Source organism: Microcaecilia unicolor, chromosome 7 (genome assembly GCF_901765095.1).
Source record: "Microcaecilia unicolor chromosome 7, aMicUni1.1, whole genome shotgun sequence".
Lineage (NCBI taxonomy): Eukaryota > Metazoa > Chordata > Amphibia > Gymnophiona > Siphonopidae > Microcaecilia > Microcaecilia unicolor.
The window spans coordinates 134,089,580-134,109,424 of NC_044037.1; the positions used below are offsets into that span (position 1 = coordinate 134,089,580).

General features: G+C 43.3%; 1 protein-coding gene across 1 annotated transcript in view; it reads right to left on the reverse strand.

Annotated features, from left to right (window-relative positions):
- MCM3AP (minichromosome maintenance complex component 3 associated protein) overlaps positions 1-19,845 on the reverse strand; it is an 888,504-nt gene that overhangs the window by 626,049 nt on the left and 242,610 nt on the right. The window contains 1 exon segment of the mRNA XM_030208795.1: positions 7,663-7,862. Within this exon segment, the coding sequence (XP_030064655.1) occupies positions 7,663-7,862 (200 nt within the window).

The following is a 19,845-nucleotide window of genomic DNA, read 5'->3' on the forward strand; positions in this document are numbered from 1 at the left end:
GTGCCGCCCTAAGACTGAAAACCTGAGGAACCTCTGATGAGGTTGCCAAAATAGAATGTGCAAATAAGCTTCCCACAAGTCAAGGGCACTCAAGAACTCGCCAGGTTGAACTGCAGCAATAATGGCTCGCAATACAAAAGTGTGGGACCCGCAAGAACCTGTTCACCTTCCTTAGACCGAGAATAGGTCAAAAGGTTCCTCGCTTTTTGGGAACCACAAAGTAAATGGAATAGTGGCCCTTGTGAACTTCGAGAGGAGGCACGGGAACGATGACCTCCAAATGAAGGAGGTCTCGCAAAGTGCATAGAACCGCTGGCCATTTGGAGTGCGTGGCACAGTGGGACTCCAGAAAAACGTGTGTGATGGGAGTCTCATACTCGAGTTTGTAACCTTCTCACACCACATCGAGGACCCAGAATCTGAAGTGATCTTGACCCACTCTGGGATAAACGGAGAGCCGACTCCTGATCTGCTCCCCTGCAGAATGGGCCAGCGTCCCATCATTGGGAGGCCCGAGGTGCTGTTCCCTGACGAGCAGGGGCTCCAGACGTTTGCTTGTCGCAGCTGAAAACGAGAACACTGGAAGGACCCCTAAGACCGGCCTGGGCGATACTGGGTGATACAGAGAAATGATCCTGTGTTATTTCAGACTTTGGAGGCCTTATTGTTTGGTCATATTGTGCATTCTCCAACGCAGTCCGCTGGCAATACATTGGATTTGATTTTTCTTGTCATCTACTTAAGAACAGGAACTTAGTCAGTCTCCTGTTAAGTTTGTAGGTTGGTCAGACCATGTAATTTCCTTTTCTCTATGTGTTTCTGAGTGTTTGGTTGGAACAGAGATACGTCCCAGAAAAGGCCAGGTGAGAAGTAATTTTGAACTTGGTGAATTGAGGAAGGCATGGATGTCCCTGTCAAATTTGAATAATCAGAATTTCTTGGACGACTTAGTGGAGGATTGGTATTCTACTCTTGGATTGGCGTTGGATGTTGAAAGATGTGCTTTTAAGAGAAGGTTAAAAGGCCAATTCCTTGGATAACATTGTCAGTTAAACAGGTGAGAAGAAAACTAGAGACGTGGATGATATTGATAGTAATAAGTTGAGGTTGTCGGAGTATCTGGCCTTTTGTGAGGAAGAGCGCAATAAATATTGCAAATGTAAAATTCAAACCGCATTGCATAAGCCTAAGGAATTGTTCAGTACAGTGAAGCAACTGATGCAAGGGGACATGTGAGTGGTACTGTTAGTGGGGGCACCAATCCTGTTGCCTTTGTTGCTTTCTTTACCACAAAAGATGGAATGGCTGGATATGTTATTGGAGACTTGGGTTTGGGTGATGGTGAGGTTTGGACTGATTTTCAGTTTGGTTACAGCAGGAAGTTGCTAACGTTGCATCTTCGACGCCCATTTAAGTTATAAACAATCTCTGAAGCTGAAACAAGACTGGGTAGGGGACTATATCTTTGCTCCTGCCCAAGGGAAACAAAATGGTGTTGCGATACTGGTACATAAACATTATTCACATATTCCATATGATAGAATCTCTTTATAAAGGCAGTTAATAAATCCCAATAAATAAAATAAAGACTGATCTTTGCCCAAATTGTCATTGCTGCCAACAAAGTAATTTTTTTTTAATCATTATACATTCCCAATACAGATGACCTCAATTTTTTAAGATGCTATTTCAAATAGCAGAATTACTGGATCAGATTACACTTGAAATAGATGGGGATTTCAATCTCTGTTTAGATCCAGTATTAGACAGAAGTAATCACAGTAGATATACAACTCAAAGAAAGAACTGCCCTATGCTCTACTATAGAACTCACTGACCCATGCAAATTATTGAATCCTACTCAAAGAGATTTTTCAAGTTTTTCAGCCCCACATACATCTTATTCAAGATCATTTCTTTTTAATCTCTAAATCTTTAGGATAGAGAATATGATCTGCTAAAATTCATGGTATTATATCACCTAAATTACCAGAAAGAACTAAAAACAAACCTGTTCAAGAAGGCATACCCCACCGACCCAACATAAAGGCCTGAATACCTGCAACACAACAAAACCAAAGATCCTAATGGGCACACCCAAACTTCCCTCTTCCTCCCTAACTTCCCCAATATATCTACCATACATGAACCTTATTCTACCACAATAACACCTTGTATTTGTTCATACCGGAACTGGCGAACGCCATTACGGTACTATGTAAGTCACATTGAGCCTGCAAATAGGTGGGAAAGGGAAAATTAGGTTATTACCGTGATAATTTTCTTTCCTTTAGTCATAGCAGATGCAGCCATTACAGATGGGTTGTGTCCATCAACCAGCATAGGGAGATAGAGAGCACACTTTTTCAGTGCCTCATACCAGCTTGCTCCACTGCCTCTCTTCAGTATTTGAAGCTTCCAAAGCAGTATGGCAAACCGCAATGGGAATAACATAAGCTTTCCTCACAGCGAACGATGGCCCTACAACAAAGGGCATTAACTCAGAATGGAGGGAATGAAATATCCTCCCGGAGGGCATAAACTCATCCTCCACTGAGACATAACCGGAGGGAATAAACTCATCCTCCAAAACATGAAACTGGAGGGAATTAAGTCATCCTCCTTTAATTGAACAAGAATCCTGAAGGCTGTTTTCCGACTTTCTCCCAAGGACGGAATCTCCAGGAAACACGAACAGAACCTGAAATAGATTTACAGCAGATAGCATCAGACAGGGAGGGATCATGGCTGCATCTGCTATGACTAAAGGAAAGAAAATTATCACGGTAAGAACCTAATTTTCCCTTCCTTGTCATCAAGCAGATGCAGCCATTACAGATGGGATGTATCAAAGCAATCCCTAGATAGGGTGGAAACAAGCCACACCATGCGCCAGCACTTGCGCTCCAAAATGTACGTCCCTCCTGGCAGCCACATCCAGCCTGTAATGTCGGGCAAGAGAGAGCTTAGAAGCCCATGTTGCTGCACTACAAATCTCTTGAAGAGAGAGTGCTTCAGTTTCAGCCCAAGAAGAGGAAATTCCTCTACTGGAATGCGCCTTAAAGGCATCAGGCGGAGGCCGGCTGGCCGGCAAGCAAATAAGCTGAAAAGATAGATTTTTTAAGCCAGCGGGCAATAGTGGCTTTAGACGCTGGAGACCCTCTGCGATGACCTGATAGCAAAACAAACAGATGATCAGAGGTCCTGAAAGAGTTAGTAACTCGCAGACACTGCAGCAGAGTCCTGCGCACGTCCAACAGGTGCAATTGCCCAAAAGATTCTGGAAACTCCTCCTCGACAAAGGAGAACAAGAAAATAGGTTGGTTTAGGTGAAACGCTGAAACCACCTTAGGCAAGAAGGAAGGCACGGTCCGAACCGTGACCCCGGACTGAAAACTGCAGAAAAGGGTCTCTACAGGACAGCGCCTGGAGCTCCGACACCCGTCTCGCCGAAGTAATGGCCACTAACAAGACGGTCTTCAGTGTCAAATCTTTCTCTGAAGACCCATTGATCTGAAAAAATGTTGGCCCACTCCTCGGCAAAGAGGGAAAGACGTCCTCCGATGACAGGACTCGAGGAGAGGGCCGGTGCACCATCGAGAGGGTCGTCCCTGAACTCCAGGCCTTGAGCCAGTGGCTGTGGAACGTTTGTCCGAGCGAAAGGAGTTCCTCTGCTGAAAAAGGGCACGAGAAGTGAACCCAGCAGAACACCCCGGGTGGTACCTTCGAGCTTCACGGAGGCGAGGTCTGTAAGAGGAGTGGACCGTTGCACCCTTAGAGGAAGGCCGAGGCCTATCTTCGGGCAAGCGCTGGGGTTTAGCCTCACCCAGGCCCTTCACAATTTTCTCCAACTCCTCACCAAACAGGAGAAGGCCTTGAAAGGGCAACTTCACCAACCTTTGCTTAGAGGCCATGTCCGCCGCCCAATGCCGTAGCCAAAGAAGACGGCAAGCCGCCACTGCTACTGCCATGTGTTTAGCCGAAGCTCTGACAATATCATAAAGGGCGTCAGCAAGAAAGGACAAGGCCGACTCCGTCTGCACAGTCACATCTGAAAAGGGCTCCGCTCCATCACCGGGCTGTTTCACTGCCTGTTGCAACCAAGCCAGGCAGGCTCTAGCAGCATAACAACTGCATGCAGACGCCCGAATAGTGAGACCTGCAATTTCAAATGACCGTTTAAGTGCTGATTCCAGTCTACGGTCTTGAATATCCTTCAGGGCAACACATCCTTCAACAGGGAGGGTAGTTCTCTTTGTCACAGCTGTGACTAGGGCATCCACTTTAGGCATAGCAAAGCGAGCCATATGCTCCTCACTCAGAGGGTATAATTGCCCCATAGCCCTGGAAACTTTCAAAGGTCCCTCGGGGTTAGCCCATTGAGCCGAAATAAGTTCTTGGATGGAGTCATGCAAAGGAAAGGCTCGAGCAGGCTTTTTGGTACTAGCCATCCTAGGATTCACAGAGGAGGCTGTGCCACTGGCAGGGTCCTCAATAGAGAGAGCCTGCAGGGCATCAGAAATAAGCGCTGGCAGCTCATCACGGTGGAAAATCCTCACCGCGGAGGGATCGTCCAGATCCTGAGTCACTTCTGCACCAGACTCTGGCTCCTCAGACCATGAAGGCCTGCCAGAGTCCTTCGAATCCTCGCAGCCCGACCACGGGGGGGAAAATGGAGGTGCAGCACTCTCTGAAGGGGAATGAGCCCTGCTGCGCTTCATATTCTGCCAATTATCAGGGAATAACGCCTCAGAGAGCATACCCAGGCTAGAATCCAACAGGGAGGGGCATTAGAAGAGGCCCCTGGCAGGGCTTTGTGGGAGAGCTCTTTTAAGCATGCATGCTTTATGCATTAATAAGACAAAATCAGGGGAGAAAAACTCACCCTGGGCACCCGGATCTCTGCCGGGGCTAGTAGCTCTCATATCAGCCTCACTCCGAGGCTTCCCTCCGGGCTCAGGACTCTCCGTCTCAGCGGAGGTTGCGCCATGTAGTAAATTCAAAATGGTGTCCGCTGCCAGCTCAGAGCGCGAAGAATCGTCGCTCGCCATGCTCGGGCCAGCTCTAACGTCTGTACAGCACGATTTACAGAGCCCCGCTGCTGATCTGCGCTTGCCACACTTGGAACAGCGCTTTACTGTCTCCGCAGCCATCGCCGAAAACGGCGGTAAAATTCAAAATGGCAGTTTGCGCCAAATCACCCCGATCACGGGCGCACCCCGGAGGAGTCAGAAAACACTCTTACCTCACTGGACCGAGTATCACAGCTCCGGTCCCACAGAAAAAGGCAAGGAAAAACCTCTGTTCTTTTTTTTTTTTTTTAAACGCTGTGAGGAAAGCAGAGGTAAATAGAACTCCGGAGGCTCAGGTGAGTGGGAAAGGCAGGGAAAGGGCGAACCTATGTGCCTGCATCCACTGTTGGTGGGGAAGGACAGGGAAAGCTAAGCAATGTGTCCACATCCACGGAGGTATGGGTAAGGCAGGGAAAGGGCCAACCTATGTGCCTTTAAAGTGAAGCTGCTATAGCCTCCAACACCCCTGCTAACAACTGGCAAAAGCAAAGGAGCAACCTTCAGGCAGATTTTAGATGGAGCTCGAAGAAGCTGCAGCCACTCTGCTAGGGGAGATAGAGAATACTGAAGAGAGGCAGTGGAGCAAGCTGGTATGAGGCACTGAAAAAAGTGTGCTCTCTATCTCCCTCTGCTGGTTGATGGACACAACCCATCTGTAATGGCTGCATCTGCTTGATGACAAGGAAACATGTATTTGCTATGGTGCTAAACAGTTTATAAAAGGCTCTGTATTCAATAAATCTTTTGTAAAACATGTAGCAAAAATTTAATGCTCTAACTTTGATGTCTGTTTGTAGACCTAGACTACCTATACAAATTTAGACTGCACATCACATGTTTAGCGACACCTTAAAAAAAAATTCTAGTATTTTAGTAACATATGACTTTGCCTTGCAATGGAGGAGTGGCCTAGTGGTTAGTGCAGTGGGCTTTGATCCTGTGACTCTGGGCAAGTCATTTAACCCTCCACTGCCCCAGGTAAAAAAAATAAGTACCTGTGTATTAGTCTCTTATTTTCTTACTCCTGTTACTCTATCTTATCTATGTATATGTTCCATCTTTGCTTATATGCTATGTTGTCTATTAAAATGTTTTATTGTGTATTGTGTTGACATTGTAATGTACCATACTATGCCATACTTTGTATTGTTTGAATATTTTTACTGCTGTAATTGTCTATTGCTTATGTCTGACTTATTCTTACTGTACAATGCCTTGAGTGAATTCCTTCAAAAGGCGGAAAACAAATCTTAATAAATAAATAAATCCATCCAGTCATCCATACTGGCTCTTTCTCATTAAGCCATATTTATTCATATGTCCAGCCAATCTGTTCTTAACAATAGCTTTTGTCATTTTGCACAGCATCACCATTACGCTCATTGATCTGTGGTTTGCTGGCAATATTATCACTAAGAAAATATATGTTGCTCAATTGACGTGAATTTACACAACACTTTTAATGTTTGAAGGAAAGGCCTCAAGAAGCCCCCGGCTATATATATCTATAGCTCATTGGGGCTGGGCTGCTTCATCATCGGCCCAAACCTCAAGATTACATCAAATTTTAAATTTTTCTTTTTTCAAAACACCAATTTCTTTTCTTATGTATGAGTTTTCAAACTTATCAAACGCTATTCAAGTTGAATAGCGTTAAAGAAATTCTCCCTGCTAAGAGGACCTGACTCTAAAAAGCTAAGTAATCTTGAGAATTTGGAATATATAAGGATTTTTGGCACATGCTGGCACAGTTTGATAAGTTTGAAAACTCATACATAAGAAAAGAAATTGGTGTTTTGAAAAAAGAAAAATTTAAAATTTGATGTAATCTTGAGGTTTGGGCCGATGATGAAGCAGCCCAGCCCCAATGAGCTATAGATATATATAGCCGGGGGCATCTTGAGGCCTTTCCTTCAAACATTAAAAGTGTTGTGTAAATTCACGTCAATTGAGCAACATATATTTTCTTGATCTCCTCACTTGATTTGTATTGTATGGTATATATGAAATGAGAGGAGACTTCCTTCATATATTGAGTAGTTGAAATATTATCACTAAGCCATTGGTTTCTTAAGTATGATCCTTTTGATTAGACCCTTGTATTGTCAAAATCCATCAAGTGCCAATATAAACTATCTTAAAGTATCCTTGCTCTATACAAAATTGTTCCATATCAAATTGTTCCCAAAGATTTCTTCCACCATAAAAACTGTTCTGTACCATCACCCACATGTCCTCATACCATACAAATCTCACAAATTCTCTCAAACTACACTTCCACTGTACTAACCTGTCTCACTTCTATACCAAAATACTGTTGCCATTGTTTCCTGATGAAAACTCTCTCATTGCATCTGCATTTTATCTGTGCTCAAATGTTTCCACTCATCAAGCTGCTAGTTCACAACATTTACCATAGCCCATATTTTCCTTACTTATTATAGGTTTTCTGCACACCCAGAATATCCTTTCATACTACAATCTATTTCAAAGTCATTGTCGGAAAATCTTTCTGAATCATATAATTCAGACTGTAATTTCTTGAAGTTAGGTTACACCTCTGCTTGAAAAAGCTGCCTTGCTTCTTTACCTTGCCGCATTATTTTATCTCTTTGATCCAGCAAGTGGTACCTTTCCTCTGCAGTCTCCGCCAGCATGCCGATCAGGTTATTAAGGGAGGAAGGTACAGTTTGTCCCATAATATCTGAGCTCAGTCCTTCCAACCCAGAATCAAAAGGATCAGTTGCTGACTGGAACAACTTGGCAATCCCAGGCTTTTTATGAGGCGATCTGACAAAACACAAAGTTTATTACAGTTTCTCATGTTGAAGAGTAAAATCTATAATATGGCTAGCTGATGAAGGTATATTGTGATGTTACACTCATGTGGTAATACTCAATTATAGATCAAGAATATGAAGGCTTTCTAATATAACCTCATTACTAGTGGAAGGGGCCTGTTAAAAATAAAAGGCTGAGAAGGCAACCAAAGCTACGCCACTGTTACTGCTGTCTTTTCCCCAGGATGTGTGGCACTCCTACATTAGGCACTAGAGGCCTGCTCACCCAGCATTGCTAGGCAGTAGACGGGTACCTACACATAGTGTTTTGTGGTACAGGCAACTGATCACAATTCAACACACAACCTGAACTGCTTATTTTCTAGGCAGTATTGACACTTCGGTTTGGGCACCACCCGATTGTTCAATTCTTTTTAACACCTGAGGTAAGAAATTTTATGTCAAATATTGTGTATGTGTGTATACTATCAGGAATGCAAGTCCCACGTCAGCAATTTCATTTTGTTTTACTTACAGAACAAGAGAAACAGGGGAAACAAAGGGTAAAAATCAAAATTTAGTAAAGAACTTTAAAAAGGAGCAAGATGGAGAATAAAGGGATATAGAGAGTCATTATGATCCTGTAATCAAGGCCTATATTTTTAATTCTGGGGTTTGTATTTTTTCTTTCAAAAGAAATGTACCAGTATATATTACAATGACAGCAATCAAGAGAAAATCAGTGCAAAAACTGACCCATCATTTTTCTGGGTAAATATCAAAGCATATTGTGATGGACACAAGTGTGATGCACCACCTACTCTTCTGTTTTTCTGCTGGAAAGAAGAGAAGAGTTACAGGAAAGGAGGACCACAACTTATACTGAGAGAACAACTGTGTACTGGGAGTGAAGGAAGAGGGCCAAGGTCAAAAACTCTATGTTAAAACTAAAAACTGAACAAACATTTTGAAAATCCTGGGATTTTCTCATTAAAAATCAGTTCAAACAGAAAATGAAGGCCCTCTTTTAATTTGTTTTATGAAATATATTCTCCAGAAACCTTTAACTAATGGCTATAGTCTATTTCATTTTCTTCTACAAGCATGGTTTTATTACTATTAGTATTTAGCTATTTGCTAGATTATGTTTCTCAAGTTTCTACAGACTTACTTTGTTTCCACTAACTTCTTTAATGATTTCATTTTTAAACAGCTATTGGTACGTTGGCTTTTCAGATTATCAGTTTTATAATTGGACACTGGATATTATTTCAGAACACGAAAGGACTCTGTTATTTATTTATTTTTATTTATTTATTGAATTTGTATCCCACATTTTCCCACCTTTTTGCGGGCTCAGTGTGGCTTACAATACATTTTGAGTGATGGAAGTACAATTTGTTACAATTCGGTTATGGATTACATTGTGAAGAGTTATACGAGACAAAATCTTTAAGGAATATAGCAATGGAAAAGAACAGTGAAACATTGGAAGGAAACAACGGATGGGGGTACACTGCCTCTCAATAATATGCCATTCCATGATCTTTCACAGTCAAGTACTCTTCAAGGCCACCTCTTCAGTGGCCTTACAAGCTGGCACCATATCTGCTTGCCCTGTGTTGTGCCACTGCATGCTGGGGCCCAGGAGGCTGATTAAGACGTCAGCTAACTTCTTCCTGATATTGACTCATCAGCACCTGTCTCTCTTAATGTTGAGCTGCACATCAGCCTCAAGAGTCAACAAACCCAATGCAGACAAAAAGCTACTTCTTATTTGATACCAGTGTGAAAGGCCCGTTTCAGAGAGGAATGAAAAGGGCGCTAGAACCGCTCCCCCCCCCCCCCCCCCCAATGTCTGCGAGTGTGTGTGAGTGACTGTGTGACACATAGAGAGTGAATGTGATACAGTGTGAGACATAGTGTGAGAGTGAGAGAGAGGAAGACACTGTGAGAGTGTGTGTGTGACAGAGATACCTGTCTCCTCAGGATCCCCTCCCCCCTCAGGTCTCAGGACCCCCTCCCCCTCTCTGCGTTCCCCTCCCCTCCCTTGTGGTCTCAGGACCCCCCTGCCTCTCCCCCCCTCTGCGTGATTGGCAGCACCGTGTGTGTGTGTGTGAGAGAGAGAGAGATTGAGTCTGGGTGTGAGTGTGTCTGTGAGAGTGAATGTGTGTGTGATTGTTATCTCTCCTCTGCCCCCCTCCATCCACCCAGCTATTCTCCTGTCTCCCCTGCGCCCCCTCCAGCTACCCAGCGATTCTCCTCTATCCCCTGCCCCCCTTTTGCCATCCATCGATTCTCCTCTCCCCTGCAGATTGAATGTGTAAAAAGAGTGTTGTTGGCTTCTGAAAGTGGCAAGCCTGTCTGAGTCCTGCGCTTTATTTTTAACTGGCAGCAGCAGCAGCAGCAGCAGCAGTCTGGAACATAGGGGATACAGAAGAGGTCAGTTGTCAAGAAAAGCATCAAGTAACTCCCATTTCTCTGTACACCAGTTTTACGATTTCCACTTGCAAGGGCTATTTAATGCTAGTTCTCCGGCCAAGGGAGAGAAGAAGCTGAGAGAGGCAGAGATGCAAGTCCCTGGTGTTGCTTTAAATGTAAAGGGAGGGAGGGAGCAGTTGACCTTCCCTGCACTCATTTTCTCTGACACAGCCATGCTCTGACAATACAGCGAGGGGAGGGGGGGAGGGGAGCAACCCGGGCAGCAGAGTCAGCAGGAGAGGAGCGTGTTTCCCTACTCCTTAGTCCTGCCTGTGATTCCTGAAACCGGATATCTACACCACCATGCAAAACGGAAGTGAGGCTTCATTAGAACGTTGGTGGTGCCTTTTATATATATAGATGATTAGATATTACTGTCTTTTTATAGGTAAGTAATTTTTGTATTTTGAGATATTTGTGGATATTTTAAGTTTCGTGTGTTCTTTATTTTGTGTTTTGTGTCATAAACAATGATGCAGCTAAATGATGTCATCTGTGTGAATGCAACAGGTTGCAAAGGATAAAAATGCTATCTTTGAGCACAGGTTATGCGGCAGGCAAGGCTGATGCTCATTCTTTCTTGCTGCCTGCATGTGACAGCATGCTCAAAAATAGCAAGCAAACCCAGCTCTGGCGCAGATATCACGACAAGTTCAAGGCGAGTTACATTCGGGTACAGTAGGTTATTTCCCTGTCTCCAGAGTGATTACAACTTTGCAACTGTAATTGGGTGTGGAGTGGAATGGAAACCCAGGAAAGAAAACAGGACTTTGAATAAATTTTTTGCTTTGGTCTTTTCTGAAGATACTAGTAAAAAAGGCCCGTTTCTGGCTGAAATGAAACGGGCGCTAGCAAGGTTTTGCGCGGAGTGTGTATGTTTGAGAGAGTGTCTGTGAGAGTGACTGTGTGAGAGTGAGAATGTGCAAGTGTGTGTGTGTGACAGAGAGTGGGTGTGAGTGTGTCTGTGAGAGAGCGTGTGTGTATGTGAGAATGAGTGTGTGCGAGTGCATATGTGAGACAGGGAGTGTCCTTCCCTGTCCCCCCCTGTCAGGTGTCAGGACTGGGGGGACTGTGGACAGTCATGAAGGCAGCCCCTACCAAAATAATGAAAGCAAGACCATTTTGTATAATAATCACTGCATTCCAGAGAACAAAATGGAGCAAGTTCCCACATGCTATCTTTTGCTTTCTGTATTCAGTAGCTGACAGGCTTGCTAGACTTACCTAAGTGGCTACAGCTGCAATACACTGAAAAGAAAGCAAGGAAACCTATGAGACGTAGATACGGCCGTCCCCTTGGCCTCTGACGCTCCTCCCTTCTTCTATTTGACTTCCCTCTGATAGGTCCGTCATTCGGTGTGACGCTCCTCCCTTTTCCTGTTTCAGTTCCCTTTGATAGGTCAGAGCGGTGCAGCTGTGACACTCCTCCCTTCTTTGATAGGTCAGGGCGGGGCAGAGATGTAGTGTGCTTAAAAATGGTTACAGAGCTTTGAACATACGAACTGTTGAAGCCTCAGTGTGCTTTAGAATGTTGAGGGTGCTTTTTATGTGCAGATGGGGGCGTGGCCTACGGCCCAGATGGGCGTGGCTGAGACTGAGGGTGAGTAGTCCGAATAGCCTAGCCTACCAGGAGGACAGGAGTTCAGGACAGATGGAGTGAGCTTCAGAACGTCTGAGGGGGATTTTATTTATATAGATAAGAAATCTACTGTACCAGAAATGGTTTTCAAGGGTGATGATGCGGAGGAACTGAAAGAAATCTCAGTGAACCTGGAAGATCTACTGAGCCAAATTGACAAATTAAAGTGTAGTAATATCACCTGGACCCAATGGTATACAACCCAAAGTACTGAAAGAACTTAAAAATGAAATTGCCAATCTGTTAGTGATCTGTAACCTGTCATTAAAATCATCTATACTACCTGAAGACTGGGTTCCAGGCCACAGAGGGGGTGGAGTAAGATGGCGATCTGAACTACCTGAGAATTTGCATGTTTACCTGTTGCTGTTATGAGAGAAAAGAGGAAAGGGGGTAGTCACGGGGATCGATCTTATTCTACACTTAGTACTGCATCCGGACACAAGGACAGACATGTTCAACACCAGACCACATTAGTGTCCGGAGTAGGGCTAGAGGAAGAAGCGAAAATGCAGGACATAACACTTGCTTTCCACGGTCTCGGTGTTAACTTTGAGCCTAAACCCAACTGCTGTTATAGCGGAAAGCGTTGCAGGAGAGAAGGTCCTGACAGCTAGTGCTGGAGGGACGCCCGTATCAGAAGGAGTTCAGGCAGATAAAGAACGAGAAAGTTATCTCCCCCCCCCTCCCCCCCGGAGAAACCTCAGAAGTAGGAAGAGCAATGGTGGATAAAGGAGGAGAGTTTTTCTTTCCTAGAGAGGTCGGCAGTTTATCTACTGCCTAGGGGATTGGAGAGAAGTCTCTAGTGATTCCCAACTTTCCTAAGTTTAACTTGCAAAGACAGTGGTTTCCTTGGACTCTAGACAGCTATCAAAGGACTGGGTAAGATGCTATTTCTAAGGAGGATAAGAATAAGGAATTAAAATCATTGGCTGACTTGAGTTTCATCTGCAGATATTAAAATTAAATCCAGGTCTCAACATAATTAAACCCTGATGAAGGAAAATTCTTTGTTGCATAATAAGTTGGAAAATATTGAAAATACTTTACTTGCAAGAACTTGTGGGTAAATAAACTTGCCAAAGGTGCCCAGAATATCATCATTTGAAATGTTTAGAAAATACATTCTTGAGGGTTTAAAAATTCCAGAATCCTCTTATCCACAAGTTCTAAAAGCTATTATCTTGTTAAGTTTTTCCTGCTGTTTCTTAGAGTACACAGAAAAGACAACAGTTTCTGCTCTTACGTCCAAGAGTGCTTCAAATAGGAGCTTACTTTTTCTTTTTAAAGCTTCCTTGCAAATGCATTGTTCGATATAAGGACTCAAAATATGTGTTTTGAATCTTCTCAGATGTCTTTTTTTCTTAAGTGATAAAATTTCATTGGGAACCTCCTCACCTCTTCCTTCCACCTCAATAGTTGTTTTGTATAGGCTGTTATTAATAGGTTTATAAGTGCAGCTTCCTTTAATCTCAGAGAAATAGAGAAAGTGCTCCTTATTGTGGTGCTAAACTCCCTCCCCCACCCAAAAAAATTATTGTGGATTTCAATGTGAGAGGGTCCTATTTATTCATTACATTTATACCCACATAAGCCCAAAATGGATTCAAGTTAAATGTGGTTTACAAAGTGAATAAAACATAATAATGTATAGAATATACCACAATTTTTTTCCTTTATTGCCTGTATTTTATTTCTGTAAGTATATTGTTTCAAGGTACTCTTTCACTTTCTGTTCAAGACTGAATAATCTTCTATATTCTATTTGGAAAGTTTATAAATAAATAAATAAATAAAAATTAAAAAATGTTCCGGGGGTGATCTGGGAAATTACAGACCAGTAAGCTTGGCATCGCTGGAACAGAGTCTTGCCTCACAAATTTGCTTCATTTCTTTGAAGGTGTGAATAAATATGTGGATAAAGGTGAGTCAGTTGATGTAGTGTACGCAGATTTTCCAAAAAACGTTTGACAGAGTCCCTTATGAGAGATTCCTGAGAAAGTTATAAAAACCGTGGTATAGGAGGTACATCACTTTATCTCTCTCAATACTTAATTCCTCATACTCCCTCGTATGAGGAAAGGCTAAAGAGGTTAGGGCTCTTCAGCTTGGAAAAGAGATGGATACGGATGAGGTGAGATATGATTGAGGTTTACAAAACCTGAGTGGTGTAGAACAAGAAGTAAATAGATTTTTTACTCATTCCAAAAGTACAAAGACTAGGGGACACTCGAGGAAGTTACATGGAAATGCTTTAAAAACAAATAGGAAGAAATATTTTTTCACTCAATGAATAGTTAAGCTCTGGAACTCTTTGACAGAGGATGTGGTAACTTTAGTTAGCGTATCTGGGTTTAAAAAAGGCTTGGACAAAACCCTAGAGGAAAAGTCCATAGTCTGCTATTGAGACAGACATGGGAAGCAACTGCTTGCCCTGGGATTTGTAGTATGGAGTGTTGCCACGATCTGGGTTTCTGCCAGGTACTTGTGACCTAGCTTGGCCAGTGTTTGGAAAACAGGATAATGGGCTAGATGGACCATTGGTCTGACCCAGTATGGCTACATTCATGTTCTTATGATTTTACGATCATCTCAATCCAATTCATTACATGTCCCTTCTTTTCAGCAAATATGTTATGATTCTATTTACACTAAAGTCTTCAGTGTTATAAGCCCTACCTCTCCAATTAAGATTAATGTCTTCTCACATTGACTTTCACTCTGATTTTAAAACTTTCCTCTTCAGAGATGCCTGAAATTCTTAACTGTCAAAGTCTACTCTTAGTTACTAGCCTTGAAGCACATAGTTCAGCTGCTGTGTTGTAAACCCCCAGGGGTGCTCGTGTGTGCTGAGCGCCCTCTTGACAGTCTCACATGCTCTCCGCCCGGCCTCACTAGCACTTGGGGCTCTTCTCTACAGTTCTTCTCTACAGCATCCTGTAATCCTAGTCTCAATATTTGGGGCTCCTCTTCACTCAGGGTGACTGTTCCCTATTTATCACCGTTCGTGGACCTACCTCCCAGCTGTATCCCCTGGTAACAGGCCACCTTACCAGTTCCTCTGATGGGCCCCCTGGTCACCCTTCTTTGGAATATAGCTCGGGTTTCTCAGCTTTCATCAATATGCAAATTCACTCTATACTGACTGCAAATACACTATCAGTTCCAGTCTTGTGGGGAACAAGTTCTTTCAAGCTTATCCTTCAACTTGTTTCTACTCCACTGAGCCCACTTATTTGGGAGACCTAGGTCTCAGTTTTAACAGCCACCTCCCCTGGTGGCTTTACTCCCCTTAACTCTCCTTAACCCCACGGCTGTTAGTCAACTTCACATAATACACAGTTCATTTCTCCCCAAAATGCATACCAGGTAAGTACCTTTTGGGCTTCTAGAGGGAACCTTCTCTTTCATCTTCCAGGGGTTCTCCTCCAGCCAGGCTTTCCCTTCACTTTCTCCTTCTGACTTCGGGCTCCATTCATTCCAGGTCTCCCATCTCCTCCCCTCTCTTGTCTTGGAGGTTGATCTTTATAGGGTGGCTAATTATCCTCCCCCAACTCTTTAGGCCCCTCCCCTGGTTCGAGAAAGGTCCAGGCCCAGACCTCTCCCCAACTTTCCATCTCCTATTCTGAGAGTTCCCCCTGGTGGCCTCTTCAGGGAAGGGCATGTCCTACACCATGAGCACCCCCCTAGCTGTCCCTTCCGGTAATTACACTTGTGTACCCCTTTTGACTCCCTCTAGTTACCAGATCAGGGAATTTTCCAGATTTTTCCTAGGACAGCGCCCTCTGGCAGCCTCCTCAGGGTAGGGCAGTCCTGTGGTTATCACAGTGTATTGCAAGACTTATTATATATTAAGCCAGCACTCTTAATTCAAATACTGCTCTTCTCTGTCCTATATCAATGAAGTTCCTCTCTTATTTCACTCTTTCAACTCATTTCTGTTTACTCTCATTTCTTCTGTTCTTTATTTTTGAATTTAACATTTTTATATTTATTATGTAAACCACACTGAAGGCCTCTGCACTAGGGCGGTATATCAAAATTTTAAGAAACCTGAATGTTCTACCGTAGATTAGGAACTGGTGAATGGATAGAAAAAAGAATGTAGGATTAATGACCATTTCTCTCATAGGAACAAGTGAAGTGATTAAATTTGCACATAACACAAAAATATTCAAAGTTTTTAAAATGTATGCAAACTGTGAAAAATCACAAGATCATTTTAGGAAGCTGGAATACTGAGCATTGAAATGGCAAATGACATTTAATGTGGACAAATGGAAAGTGATGATGCACTGGGAAAAATAATCCAAATTGGAGTTACCTGATGTTAGGTTCCACATTAGGAGTCAGAACCCAAGAAAAAGGTCTAATTGTGTAATCTTCCAACCAGTGTGCGGTGGCAGACAAAACAGCAAAGAGAATGATGAGAATACTTAAGAAAGTGATAGAAAATAAGAAAAGAATGGTGTAATCTCACCTTAGTATTGTGTGTAATTCTGGTTGCCATATTTCTGATCACAGAATTAAAAAAGGTTCAAAGAAAGGCATCCAAAATGATTAAGGGGATGGAACTTCTCTCATATGAGGAAAGGCTTAAGAGGTTATGGCTTTTCATTTTGGAAAACAGACAGCTGAGGGGGGATATGACAGAGGTCTACAAAATCCTGAGTGATGTAGTACAGGTAAACATGAATCGATTGTTTACTCTTTGAAAAAGTACTAAGACTAGGGGTCATTCAATGAAGTTACATAGTACATAGTTTCTGAAAGAAAGTCCACAGTCTGCTGTTAATACAGAAATGGGGAAAACCACTGCTGTCCCTGGAATTGGTAGCATGGCATCTTGCTACTATTTGGGATTCTGTCAGGTACTTGTGACCTGGATTGGCCACTGCTGGAAGCAGGATACTGGGCTAGATGGAACATCGGTATACCCCAGTATGACTATTCTTATGTTCACTGGGGAAAACGGAGTTGCTAGAGCAGTAGGATCTAACTCTCTGCCTGAAGCAGACCCTGGGTCCATGGGAACAATATCAAGTACTGAAACCATTGAGAGTGGATAATAGCGATATATCTGCCATTAAAATTGAGTCAGTTCTTTAGATGGCTGCTGCTGCAGTGCATCCGATGAGAAAGTTGCAGAGCCCACCAAATATTGGCCCACTGTTCCTCAGCTAGTAGTAGAGAGAAATGTCTGTAGGAGGGCAGCACCTGCACAGTGGTGTAACGGAGCCACAGTTCAGCAACCCTCTAGTCATCACAGTGGCGGGGAGGAGGAGGAGAAGGAAGAGGAAGAAGAATGAAACACCGGTCAGTGTGGTGGGGGGAGGAGGAGGAGGAAGAGTGAAACTCCAGGTCACTGTGGTAACAAAGTAGCCATACTGGGTCAGACCAATGGTCCATCTAGCTCAGTATCCTGTTTTCCAAAATGTGGCCAAAACAGGTCACAAGTACCTGACAGAAACCCAAATCGTGGCAACACTCCATACTACAAATCCCAGGGCAAACAGTTGCTTCCCATGTCTGTCTCAATAGCAGACTGTGGATTTCTCCAGGAATCTGTCCAAACCTTTTTAAAACCCAACCACTGTTACCACCTCCTCTGGCAAAGAGTTCCAGAGCTTAACTATTTGTTGAGTGAAAAAATATTGCCTCCTATTTGTTTAAAAGTATTTCCAAGTAACTTCCTCGAGTGTCCCCTAGTCTTTGTACTTTTGAAACAAGAAAGAAAATTGATTTCCTTCTAATCGTTCTACACCAGTCAGGATTTTGGAGACCTCAATCATATCTCCTCTCATCCGTCTCTTTTCCAAGCTGAAGAGCCCTAACCTCTTTAGCCTTTCCTCATATGAGAGGTTCCATCCCATTCATAATTTTAGTCGCTCTTCTTTGAACCTTTTCTTATTCCGCTATATCTTTTTTGAGATACGGCGACCAGAACTGAATGCAATACTCAAGGTGCAGATGCACCATGGAGCGATAAAAAGCATTATAGTATTTTCGGTCTTATTCATCTAATAATTCCTAGCATCCTGTTTGCTTTTTTGGCCGCTGCCGCACACTTAGCAGAAGATTTCAGCGTATTATCTACGACGACACCCAGATCTTTTTCTTGAGCGCTGACCCCAAAGGTGGATCCTAGCATCAGGTAACTGTGATTCAGATTATTCTTTCCAATGTGCATTACCTTGCATTTGTCCACATTAAATTTCATCTGCCCACATTAAATTTCATCTGCCATTTGGATGCCCAGTCTTCAAATTTCATACAGTCTTCCTGCAAGATTTCACAGTCCGCACGTGTTTTAACAACCTTGAATAGTTTTGTATCGTCTGCAAATGTGATCACCTCATTCATCGTTCCGATTTCCATATCATTTATGAATATGTTAAATAGTACCGGTCCCAGTACAGATCCCTGCAACACTCCACTGTTCACTCTCCTCCACTGAGAGAAATGACCATTAAACCCTACCCTCTCTGTTTTCTGTCCAATAACCAATTCCTAATCCACTCCAGAACCTTGCCTCCTATCCCATGACTCTTTAATTTTCTCAGGAGTCTCTCATGAGGAACTTTATCAAAAGCTTTATCCACATGTTTATTCACGTCTTCAAAGAAATGAGGCACATTGGTGAGGCAAGACTTCCCTCGGCTGAATCCATACTGACTTTGTCTCATTAAACCACATTTGTCTATAATTTTATGCTTTATAAAAGTTTCCACTGTTTTGCCAGGCACAGACATCAGGCTTACCGGTCCATAATTTCCTGTATCACCCCTAGAACCCTTTTCAAAAATTGGCATCACATTGGCAACCCTCCAATCTTCAGGTATACTAGGTGGGGGGAGGAGGAGGAAGAGTGAAACGCCAGTCACTGTGGTGGGGGAAGGGAGGGAAGAGTGAAACGCCAGTCACTGGAGGAAGAGCAAAACGTTGATCACTGTAATGAAGGGGGGGGGGGAAGAATGAAGAACTGAATGCCCATCACTGCGGGGGGGGGGGGGGGGGGAGGTGAAACAACCGTCATTGCGGGGGGGGGGGGGGGGATGGAGGAGAAAGAATGAAATGCCAATCGCTGCAGAGGAAGGAGGAGAAGGAGATGTGAAACACCTGTCACTGTAGGGAGTGGGGGAGTAGGAAGAAGAGTGAAACGTCTGTCACCGCAGGGGGTGGGGGAAGAAGTGAAAAACCTATCATCGTGGGGGCAGGGGGGAGGAGTGAAACACCTGTCACCACGGGGGTGGCCTAATGATCAGTGCAGCAGGTTGCGGTCCTGGGGAACCGGATTCAGTTCCCACTGCTGCCTGATGGTCAGCAGTGGGGCAGTGGGTTGAGATCATGGGGAACAAGGTTCAATTCTCTCTGCAGCTCCATGTGACCCTGGGCAAGTACTTATCCAAGAAAAGAACACAGCGAAGGTGACAAGATGGATGACGCCAAACAAACTTCTACTGGACTCAGAAAAAAGTTCACAGCAAGAGTTTATTCTTAAAAAACTGGACTCGACACGAGTCGTGTTTCGGCCATTCAGGCCTGCCTCAGGAGTCCCTAAAATGGTATACAATGAATTATATCAACTCAAAACATTGATAAAAACGGATACATTACAAATAGTCTAAAAGCGTAATCTCAAAAATAATTGTAGCAGACACAAACCAAATATCCTAAAAAGATGTGTGTACTGATTTATAAAACATGGAAACAACATTAAAAAATGCATTAAGAAATGATATTACTAATACAATAAATTGTATTTTAAAATTATCTAAAACGTCTCTTCCATTCAATAAGTATTATAAACACTTGATGAGGACCATAGATTTTGCAACAAGATGAATCAAAAACAGTGACAGAATTAAACCAA